The 12,356-nt window shown below is 40.0% G+C and overlaps 1 protein-coding gene across 2 annotated transcripts in view; it reads left to right on the forward strand.

The window, feature by feature from the left end:
* Window positions 1-12,356, forward strand: part of UHRF2 (ubiquitin like with PHD and ring finger domains 2) — a 165,231-nt gene that overhangs the window by 78,982 nt on the left and 73,893 nt on the right. For both annotated transcript variants that reach the window (XM_067553073.1, XM_067553074.1), the window contains exon 5: window positions 8,229-8,338. In XM_067553073.1, the coding sequence (XP_067409174.1) occupies window positions 8,229-8,338 (110 nt within the window). The remainder of the gene's footprint in view (window positions 1-8,228; window positions 8,339-12,356) is intronic.

Genomic DNA, 12,356 nt, shown 5'->3' on the forward strand with positions numbered 1-12,356 from the left:
GAACAGCTTGGTCATAGAAACCATAATTAAATTTAACATCTCGGGAGGGGGGTAGCCAAAGAAGCCCACCACAGTAGCATTTAATTTTACAAAGGGGAACTACACAAAAATGAGGAAGCTAGTTAAATGAAAGTTAAAAGAACAGGTCACAAGAAAGAAATGCCTGCAAGCTGCATGGAAACTTTTAAAAACACCGTAATAAAGGCTCAAATTAAATGTGTACCTCAAATTAAAAAAGAGTAACAGGACCAAAAAAAGGCATCATGATTAAACAACAAAATAAAAGAAGCAGTTAGAGGCAAAAAGACATCCTCTAAAAATTGGAAGTCAGATTCTACTGAGGAAAATAGAAAGGAGCATAAACTCTGGTAAGTCAAGCGTAAAAGTATAATTAGGCAGACCCAAAAAGAATTTGAAGAGCAACTAGCAAAAGACTCAAACTAACAGCAAAAAACATTTTAAGTACATGAGAAGCGGGAATCCTGCCAGACAACCAGTGGGACCACTGGATGATTGAGGTGCTAAAGGAGCACTCAAGGGGGATACGGCCAGTGTGAAGAAGCTAAATGTATTCTTTGCTTCAGTCTTCACTGCAGAGAATGTGAGGGAGATTCCCACACCTGAGCCGTTCTTTTTAGAGGAGAAATCTGAGGAACTGTGACAGATGGAGGTGTCAGTAGAGAAGGTTTTGGAACAAATTGATAAATTAAGCAGTAAGTCACTAACACCAGATGTTGTTCACCGAAGAGCTCTGAAGGACCTCAGTTATGAAACTGCAGAACTACTGAGTGTGGTATGTAACCTATCACTTAAATCAGTTTCTGTACCAGATGACTGGAAAATAGCTAATGTGGTGCCAAGTTTTAAAAAAGGCTTCAGAGGCAATTCTGGCAATTAAAAGACTGTAAGCCTAACTTCAGTATCAGGTAAATTGGTAGAAACTGCCAGAACAGAACAGAATTATCCAACACACAGATGAACACTGCTTATTGGGAAAGAGTCAACAGGGCTTCTGTAAAGGGAAATCATTCATCACCAGTCTATTTGAATGCTTTGAAGGGGGTCAATAACCATGTGGAAAAGGATAATCCAATGGATATAGTATACTTGGATCTTCAGAAAGCTTTTGACAAAGTCCCTCACCAAAGGCTCTTAAGCAAAGTAAGCAGTCATAGGAGAAGAAGGAAGGTCCTCTCATGGATTTATAACTGATTAAAAGATGGACAAAAAACAAAGGGTAGGAATAAATAGTCAGTTTTCAGAATTGTGGAGGGAAAAGAAGATGGAGTCTGTTTCTTATGAGAACTGGTCTGTAGGAATGGCTGCAAAAGCCTGAGATGGAATGTGCCTTTCTAGCAGATGTTTATTCTCAAACTGTTTAGCAATAACAAGATAGTTACGGGGCCTGGTCCCCGGCAGGGATGGAATGCGGAGGAAGACCTTGCAACTTAGATAGGGACAGTTGAAAAGTACTAGGCCAAAATATTCCTAGATAAATAGTTTTTAGTATGTATTGCCATGGAAACTGTGACATAAATAGACTTGTTTGTGTAAGGCTATAAAAGCTTTTAGAAATGTATGTTTAAGGTCGCTCCTAGCATATAGGGACCACCTTCTTTACGTAAAGAATAAACTCTTGACCTTGCTAAACTGCTGTCTGGCTTATTTGGACTGTCCGCTGGGCAATGGATGTGTAAGTAAGGACCCCTGAATTTGGGTTCTTCCACAGAATGGAGAGAAGTAAACAGTGATATCCCACAGGGATCTGTACTGGGACCAGGGCTGTTCAACATATCCATAAATGAACTAGAAAAGGGGGCTAAACAGCGAGGTGTCAAAATTTTGCAGATGATACAAAACTACTCAAGATAAGTTCAAAGCAGACTGAAGAGTTGCGGAGCAATCTCGCAAAACTGGGTGACTGGGCAACAAAACGACAGATGAAAAGTAGTGCATATTGGAAAACATAATCCCAATTATATGAACAAAATGGAGGAATCTAAATGTAGCTGTGTTTCCACTCAAGAAAGAGAGCTTGGAGTCATTGATTAGTTCTCAGAAAATATCTGCTCAGTGTGCAGCGGCAGTCAAAAAAGCTAACAATGTTAAGAACCATTAGGAAAGGGATAGAGACAGAAAATATAATGCCACTATATAAATCCATGGCACGCCAACACGTGAATGCTGCATGTAGTGCTGGGCGCCCCGTCTCAAAAAAAATACACTTAGAAATGGAAAAGGTACAGAGAAGGCAACAAAAAATTATTAATGTAATGGAATATCCTCCATTTGAGAAAAGATTAAAAACACTAGGACTAGTCAGCTTTGAAAAGATTCTACTAAGGGTGGGTATGATAGATGTGTATAAAATCATGAATGGTGTGGAGAAAGTGAATAGGGAAGTATTATTTATCCCTTCTCATAACACAAGAACCAGGGGTCACCCAATGAAATTAATAGGAATCCGGTTTAAAAGAAACAAAAGGATGTACTTCTTCACACAATGCACAGTCAACCTGTGGAACTTGTTACCAGGGGATATTGTGGAAAACCAAAACCATAAAGAGTCTCAGATATTGAGGTAAATTCATGGAGGATAGATTCCATCAGTGGCTATTAGCCAAGGTAGTCAGGGATGCACCTCCATGCACTGTCAGTAGGCCTCTGACTGCCAGATGCTGGGACTGGATGATAGGGGTTGAATCACTTGATTGTCATGTTCTATTCATTTCCTTTTAAGCATCTGACATTGGCCACTGTTGGAAGACAGGATACTGGACTAGAGGACCATTAGTCTGACCCACTATGGCCATTCTTATCTTCTAATGATGTTTACTGGACTATTCTTCTTTCTCCTATCCCCTAGGAGCCCAGCTGCCCTATTTAATAACAGTTTTCATACAGACACCTTCACTGGTTTAGACCCCCCCCCCAAAGAAGCTAACCTCAAACTGCAATCTGAGCAATCTGGGCTCTTTGTTCCTGCAAATACAGGAGATAGGTCATATGTTTCCATGAAACCCCTGGGTCTGGGATCAAACCACTTTCATTCTTGGTGCAGAGGTTCTGCCTCTGATAATGCAAGTAGAGCACCAGTTCAGTGCTACCAACTCATCCATTATAGTCCTAGCTTTATCTTCTAATTTAAGGATCGTCGCTTTCCATGCTATGTTACCACAACTGCAGTTGGGAGGGGCACCTGAGCTGGATCCCCTTCATTATAATAGAGGCTATCTGTGAGGACTGTGGAACTTGCTCTCCTCTTGGTCTGAAATAGCCTGAATTTAGTGAAAGAGCTGAGGGTATACTTCGTGTAAAAGTGATGGCATGAAAAAGCATTGCTGTGTGTGGCTGAGTTTCTGCTGAAATAATTACATAGATGCTGCTAGGATTTCATTGTATTTATTGTAGCTGTAATGACTTATTACATCTAGAGCCTTTGAAAAGCTTCTCTTATTTTAAATCTAAATACATTAAAAATAATTAAATGAGGGGGCAGCAATAAGAAAAATATCTCACCCTAAAGGAATCAGAATTTCCAGGTCATTCATTCTTTTGCAAATGAACCTACCCACTGAGCTGTGTTCTCTCATTGTTGTGCTGCATCATGGTGATGAGTAAATGGACTAAGCTGTGTTGTCAGTTGTTGGCTACATGTGTGCCCTTCCAGTGGGTATGCTGTCTCAGCGCCACACAGATAACTGAGACACCAAACCACAATCGGATTATTCAAGAAGACCATAGGTCCCTTTCAGCAATGAAGGCACCAAGCCAGCTTTATTGTTTAACGAGCTTGGTAAAAAACATCTTATGTGCTACAAGTACACGTAATACATGTATGCGCCTGACAATGGTACTGGCTCAGTAAACGGCAGGACTTTCCATTCCTTACTCGGCCAGACAAAGGCACTACCTTTGAAACCCTCCTTTATACACGGATACAAACAAATTGTGTATTACCCCTCTGATGTATGTAGTTTCCAACCTCTGATGTGGTAAGATACCAGCTTTTACCTTGTTCCAGATGGTTCAGCCAAAACTTCTCTATCCATCATTCTGAGGGGTCAGTAAGCCCTCTTTATCTTTGGGGTATTGGGATGTTCTGGTACCTTTCTGGAATGTGCTTGCATGAGTGCTCTGTACCTAGTGCTTCTTTAGGAATGTGTGTATCAGCTCGGTTCTTGCCAGTTATTGTGAGTCTGCCAGCATTCACAGCATGACTTCTGCTAACTTTGCTTTCTAACAGGGTTTGGCCATTATTTCAGGCCTCAGACCTGGCCTGTTGTACTAAGCCTCATGTCACAGGCTCTCACTTTCTACTACAAGCTGCATGTTAAAAGGTGCTCAGTCTGCACAGAGACCTTCTGAGGAGCCACAAAATTGGAGCTCTGCTACAGTTACTTCCAGAGTGCAGCAGACCTTCACTGTGGCACTTCAGCCTGGACCATACAAAAACCCCTTTTTAAATCCTGAACTGGAAGCGTCTCTTTATTTGTTACCTCATAACAATTTTTTTCAGGTAGGCAAGTTATTGAACTGGGAGTTTTCAATTAAAAAACCCCATTTTTAATTCTTCCTTGAGAAGATGGTACTTTTCCATTTCCTGATCTTGTACAAAACCAAAGAACAACAGAACTCAAATTAAATCCATCTGTTTCATTCCTCTTTTTTGCCATAAACTTAAGCATCTGTAAGAGAAGCAATGTCATGCTTTTCATATGAAATTGGCTTTAAAATCTGTGTATGCCAGTGATGAAAGTCTAATTCTATTGTTCTTCATTGGCGGTCTCAAAACAGTGCTTGAAGACCTCAGTACTCAGTCTCCATTTGGCTCAAATTGAATATATACCAAACATGCAAAACAGCCACTGAGATGCCTGCTGGGATCATCAAAGTTATTCTGCAAAAGGTTTTTCAGAGTTTTGGGCACAGAATCATAAAACTTTACTTTTGACACTTGCAGCAATTTCTTTTCTGGACACTATAGCCTGGTCTCTACTGCTGGGGAAATTCCGTGGCAGTCAATGGGAGTTACGCAAACTATGCAGAGTAACTTGTGTAACTCCCGTCTACTTTGTAACTTCCGTTTAGTGTACCGTCTCTGCTGAACTCGCGGGAAATGCATGCCCATCGACGCAGCACTGTTTCTTTTGGAGGTGGTTTTAATAGATTGACTCCCGGATCAATTGAGCGGCTCTTCATTTCCACTCAATCAATGCGGATAGATCAATCTGACGGCAAAGAATTTGCTGCTGTCAGTGTAGACGTTCCCTATAATAATGACTCTCTCTCTCTTGTTGAGCCTTTGGTAATTTTTGGCTTTCTTCAAGATAAACCATGCAAACAAATAAAATTACTAAAATTATATTAATAAAATATATTGTCCATTGTTATGAATCCCTCTAGAAAAATGTTATCTTGTATTTGTTTCTTTGGCTCCATAGGAATGATGTTACGGCTTGCTACTTCTCATGTGTAATGTGTAGCCCAGTAGTCCCCAAACTTTTTACCCTGCGTCTCCCCTTAGCCCTGTTCGTGACACCCCTTCCTCCTCCCCCGTAGTCCCTACAGCTGTTTCTGGAAGCAGGAGTGGGGGCTGCGGCTAGGAGCCAGGCCATGGTTGAGGGGGCTGCGGTTGGGGCTGAGGCTGAGAGGAGGATCGCGGGGGCCCTGGCAGCTGGAGGCCTGGCAGGGACTGGACACCAATACAGTGATCAGGCACCACAGCTTGTGTGGGGCCCAAGCTTGGGGCAGAAGCGGGGCTGGGTGGCGATACCTCCCCACCCCCATGGGAGCTGGCCTGGGTAACTGGAGGGTCAGGCAACTTAATTCCTTGTCCGCTCGCTTCCTGAACTTCTAGCTTCTGGTCACTTGACAGGAAGTGGCCCAGGCCTGCGACAACTTACCAAAATTTGTGGAGTGGCCCCCCTGCGAAAATGTATTTCCCATGCCTGGTCTAGCAGCATGATCTTGCAACCACTTAACAGGCGTAGCCCACTGAAGTCAATGGTGTGACCTGTCCGTGCTTAGGGTAGCCACCTGAAAATGACAAGGTCAGGGCAGGCTGTAAAAGGAGAGCAGATTCTCCCAACACTGGTGGGTGACACTGAAGTCAGACTTCCCAACCAGCCACAAACAATGCTTCTGATTCCCCGCACTGGTTATCAAGAAGCTAAAATAATATACACAGCCCCCTTTACTGCATTTCAGTTTCTGGCTCACAGTCAGCCACTAGGTCCGGTAAAGAGGTAAGTTATTTAAAACTATGCTCTTTACCAAAAAGGTTTCTCCTGACCCCAAAGGGTCAGCCATAGCACCAGATCAATGTAAGTTTGGATCTTACCCAAAATACCACACTGCCAGCCGATCCTTTAGTAACTAAAACTAAAGATTTATTATAAAAAGAAACAAACTATAAGAGAGATGTTAAAGGATTAAAGCAATCATACATACAAATAATTGGAAAGTCAATATACATTAGGTTTCTAGTAGAATTGTGGAATTTGCAGGCTTGTATAGTCCCTCTGGTGTACATCCAGTACCTAGATGGGTCTCAGTCCTTTGTTTCACAGCTTCAGTTCAGTTGTAGATGAGTTGATCCAGAGGTAGGCTGAAGACAAAGACAAAATGAATGTCGGGCAGCTGCCTTTTATATCCTTTGGTCTTTGCCATGCTGCTTGTGGAATTTTACAGAAATAAGATGGAGTCCAGAGTCACATGAGTAAGTCCTGGTGACTATATCCCTGGCTTCTCTCCCTGGGCTCCTTGTACCTGTGAATTTCCTTAATGGGTCTTTAAGCAGGCTAGTGCTGCAGCCATCCTGTAGCACAATTTGAAATACAGATATATCAACCATATCCATAACTTCCATTACATATATAACACATGAACATAAACATCATCATCTTTCTTAGCACATTATAGCCTTTCTAACAGGACCTGACATGGCATATCTCATATGAATTATTATGATTTTGACATATTGATGTTAAATTATATAATAAATGTCCCCTCCCAATCCAGCCAGCGTGACAAATGGGACTATGCTCAATCGTAAGTACTTGCAGGATTTGACTCTAAATTGGTGATACTGTGAACAATTCCTAATTTAGTTTTACATTATAAAGTTGAAAGTGACTAGAGACCCACAAACAGCAGCTGACAAGGCATCTTGATCAATAAGGGACAAAAGTTTCTGTCAGTCACATGTAGTTGTCTTTGCAGTTAAAATCAGTTGGGAGTGGGAGGAAAATTAAGTGGGCGGGGGGGGGGGAGCTAAAATCCTCTTTCTTTACTCCTTATTAACGCTCTCCATGCCCTCATTTAACATGAGTATTTTTTGTTCTTTGAAGTACTAGCAGTGCACCCTTGGGAGTTGGTGCACAATTTGACACCTTCAAAGTCCCATTGAAGTCAAGGGTGTAAGAATGTATAATGTGACACATTGTTCTTGCTGGATTTGGGTCCTTAGTTTTCCAAAACATTTAGAAAGTCACCGTTCAAGTGAAACTTAAAAGAAACCTAAGCATTTAAACTCTGAAAACATTGAAATCCTTTCAAAAGAAAATTTAAACAAACAGCCATATTTTTATTTCTGTTAAAATCAGTAGTGCACATTATGATGCCAGTTACAAATCACCATTCGTTGTTCACTTCTAACAGGTTAATTTTATCATTGCCAATAAAGACACTTTTAGGTTTGTTGTTATGTATCCCTGCTTCTTGAGTGCTTTGGACTTTGTCTGATCTGCTGCTGTTAGGTTTTGATTTTTGTTTTGGTCTGCTGTTGCTAACTTTGGATAACAAATGTATTTTAATGTTTGAGAAACAACTAAAAATCTGTGAAATACTTTCAGTGAATGAACAATCAGTTGCTGGCTTCGATATTTGAACTAGCTGAACTGCACTATGATAATACTCCTTAGCTTGATATTTAATTTTCCTTGTACTGATGTAAATTATTAATTGTTTTGGCTTTGTTAAAAGTTATAGCGCTATTTTGAATTTTTATTGTCAATTTAGTCCAAATTGTTCAATGCTTCATGTAGTGATTGTGACGGCTTAAAATGAGCAATAAGTAACTACAACCACAATCCAAAATTGTATGGATTTTTAAAATCAAAACTGGCACTGATGATTAGCTATAGCTCTTGCCCAGGGTTTATCAATTACAGCAACAGCAATCAAAGAAACAAAGTTAAATATGTTCTTTTTTTTCCCCCCCTCAGAGGCCCAGAAGACACAATAAACGATTGCAAAATCCTTTTTATAGAAGAAATGTACAAGATTGAAAAGCCAGGAGCTTATCCACTGACATTTGGGGATGGAGATTTCAAAAGTATGCTTCTTTCATTGTGTTTGAGAATGGTATTTAAATATTTCAATGTGTAACTTTAAAAATTGGTAATAATGAAGAAACAATGCAGATTTAATAATTTTAATGAATGAATGTTTTATATGTTGTCATAATAATATAGTCATTATTAGACAAGCCTTTTGAGTCTGTTCTAACTTTTTTGATGAGCCATGCATTACATGGAAATAGTCAAATAGATTTTTGACGTAATATATCAGTAAATTAAATACCATCAGTCAAAAATCTTAGAAGCAGGGAAATGGGGAAGAACAGCTGATAGCCCTTAGATGAATCACAAAAAAATACCATCACAAAAATTGCATTTTTGTTTATATTCTTAGCAGAGGCCAAGGATTGAATGCTCCTTTTGCATAAGCTGCACTTCAGTCATGACCCCTTCTAAGAGCAAAAGAATATTAGAAGGTAGTATGAGGAAGTTACACTGGCACTGCTTGTTTTGTGCCTATTTTGTGTCAATCTCCAGGGCCACCTTTTGGCCACCTTTGATCTTCTGGCACTAAATTCACTTTACAAAAAAAGAGACTGGCAAAGAAATCTGAAAACTTGATCCAAAGTTTAACCCAAAATCAAGATTTCTACCCAAATGAAAAAGGTATTGGTAAACTGGTGTTTCTAATGGAAATGTGAATGAGAGGCTGAAATGAATGCTACTGAATTACGTATGTCATAGTTTTGGAGTCCTTTGCACAGCTGTTCGTTAATGCAAGAGATTTAATGTGCCCACTGTTTCTTTGTAGTGTGCTATGAAAGGGGCAATGTTAGATTAAATATCATTGTTTTAAGAAAGCAAATTTCCTTTCCTACTTCATTCATAACTTGATGTATTACAAATGAAAGGATTTAAAATCATTTACTTTTCACTTCTTAGACTGGGTTTTTTCATTTCTTTCAGATTGGCAAATGAAAATACAGTCACTCTCACTCTTGTTCATAGTTCATGTCGTCATTTTCATTTTAAGTTTTTTTTTGTTTTGTTTTTAAATGCAGAGTGCAAGTTTTGTAGAACAGTTTTGGAGGCCATGGAAAATGTGACACTCTTTTTATTGTAACTCATTAACATTACAACTACACTATTTTAACTCATTTCATGGTACAATAGTATCTGCTGAATTAATCCTTAATTTATTACGATCTTTAGCGTATATAATCATCTGTGCTGTGATATATCTGACACAAGACTGCAGTTAAATTCAGATCTCTGAATCTACTCTGACTCTTGGTTATCTTGTATCAACTTGAAGTTCTTCATTTTCAGGGTCCTCCAACTTAATTTCCTCCTACTTCTTTACTCATTGTTTTACTCCACACTATTACCCTTTAGTGCAATGCAGATTGTTAATGTGGGTGCCAACTTCATATTCTTCTCCCACAGCCACACCCATGCTTTTTCATACTACTCCCCTTCCGCTTTCGTTCTGCTCAAGTCCATCTCAGAATGAAGTTCTTCAAGCTATTTTATAAAGCTATAGCTTTAAACATATGAAAATGATTAACTTAAAAATTTTAACCACCAAGACTCAAATGCTAACTTCCCATGTGACTGTTTTGTCGTCCCCCTGTTGCGATCACTTTTCCACCCCTTCCCCCCCCCCCCCAATTTCCTTCTCTTGTTCCCCTGTTCTCTTTATATTTTAAAGCTTTTCTGAACAAAGAATCTGTCTGTTCTGTGAATCACCATGCGCATGTATTGAGCTATATAAATAAGTGGTAATCCTCTATTCTTCACCTACACTTGAACATTGCTAGTTAAACATATATCGTTGAATGCTGTCTGATGCTTTCACTTCTATGTATGCTCAGAAGAGCCATGACCTTAGGTAGCCTACTGGGCAGCAGATTGAGGCTGCCCAAAAAGCCACAGAGGCTGTCCCGCATGTTTTCCATGAAATGAGTTATGTTTGATGTTGGGTTAAGGAACATACTCCATACACGCTACTGTACATAAATCCAGGCCACCAACAGTTCCTGTCCTTTCCAAAAGTGATCAGATAGATAGCAGAAATATTTTTCACAAGGTGAGCGGTTAATTCTACTTTTAATGTAAAACCATGGAGTGCCAGAATTTTCCCATTCAATAGTTGCTTATTAAATTTGTCCTGACACATTTATTAAATATCAGAATAAAAATTGTGTGGTGACAAAAGTCTTGTGCATGAAAGTCATATAATAGAAATCTGAAACTTCCCTACCAAAAAAAGAATACAACTATTAATAGGAGGATTCACATTGTCTCAAACATTTAAATGTTCTGCATGAAAAGAGAAGAGCCAATGCCCAATGCATGTTGTTTTGTAGCAGAGTGAATGTGAGACAGCAGCCTTACACCACAGAAGAAATGAACTTGAAAGAATCCATGTAAATAGAAGCAATGCCTATTTGATCACAAGGTGGGGGTGGGGGAGAGCAGGCTGACACCCATAGGTACAAAGGTATAACATGCAAGTGAGATCTAATCTCTGCAATTAGAATCAGAACTGATTAGACTTCCAGGAGCCACTAGGGAAATGGTAGATGCATAGTTTTACAGCTGCCTTCCCTGCCTCCTAAAATCCACAACCATCAGAGTTAAATCACTTTTTCCCTCATCTAATACTCACCAGACATTATTCTGCAACTTTTAATTTAATGCCATTATAGATTCTCCTTTATTGCTGGCCTTTCCTCCACAAAATCTGTTGTCAGACTGGCCATCCTGGTTGCAGGACAGCTATCAGGAAGAGTCCACCCCTTTGAGACTAGATGAAATTATAGATTGGCTAAAACAAATCTCAAGCAAATGGACTGTCTTGAGAAAAATATCTGAAGGATATATCTTAAATCAAACATTACAAGTACACACCAAGCAAATTTGGATCCTTTTTATTCTGAATTTACACTCTATCCATATTCTTCCCTTTTTATTTTAACAAAAATCAATATGTGCAGGTCCTTCTTGTGGAGTGCTGATATGCCCAGAATTTTCTTACAAAGATTACAGGTCCATGTCAAAACAGGTGGTTTCATATTTCCCGATTTTAAAGTTTAGCACCAGGCAATAATTCTTAGCCAAGCAGCACGGTGGCTCTTTCCCTTGTGCTGAAGAGCCCTGGATTGGCTTCAGCTGGAATCAGAATTGTTTGCACCTTTACCCTTTCCCAATGTGTTGCACTCAGACTACTACCAATTCCCTAAAGAGCAATTACCAATTATTGTGGCAACCAGAAATGCTTGGCATACAATGTTTTTTAAATTTAGTAATCATCCCCTTCTATGTACCAAAGCCTCTATCTGGGGTAATTCGAAACGCTATATAATAGGCAACCCCATCATTTGGCCAGATTGGATTAGGAAAGCGATCTTGACCATCAGCCGATTTATTGAATTAAACTTTCCTCTCTTTTAATATATTAGTCCCTAGATTTAATCTTTCTTTTAACAAAGGCATGCCAATCTATCCTGTTTAAATATACCATCTCCCATCACTTTGGCCCGATGCATGTGATATGCATGTGCCCTGGTTGTCAAGAAGGCTAATGGCATATTGGGCTGCATTAGGAGGGGCATTGCCAGCAGGTCACGGGAAGTGATTATTCCCCTCTATTCGGCATTGGTGAGGCCGCATTTAGAATATTGTGTCCAGTTTTGGGCCCCCCACTACAAAAAGGATGTGGACAAGTTGGAGAGAGTGCAGCGGAGGGCAACCAAAATGATTAGGGGGCTGGAGCACAGGACTTATGAGGAGAGGCTGAGGGAACTGGGCTTGTTTAGTCTGCAAAAGAGAAGAATGAGGGGGGATTTGATAGCAGCCTTTAACTACCTGAAAGGGGGTTCCAGGGAGGATGGGGCTAGGCTGTTCTCGGTGGTGGCAGATGACAGAGCAAGGAGCAATGGTCTCAAGTTGCAGTTGGGGAGGTCTAGGTTGGACATTAGGAAAAAGTTTTTCACTAGGAGGGTGGTGAAGCACTGGAATAGGTTACCTAGGGAGGTGGTGGAATCTCCA

Source organism: Emydura macquarii, unplaced genomic scaffold (genome assembly GCF_026122565.2).
Source record: "Emydura macquarii macquarii isolate MOO-44397 ecotype Brisbane River unplaced genomic scaffold, CSIRO-AGI_Emac_v2 contig_1451, whole genome shotgun sequence".
In the NCBI taxonomy this organism is placed as follows: domain Eukaryota; kingdom Metazoa; phylum Chordata; order Testudines; family Chelidae; genus Emydura; species Emydura macquarii.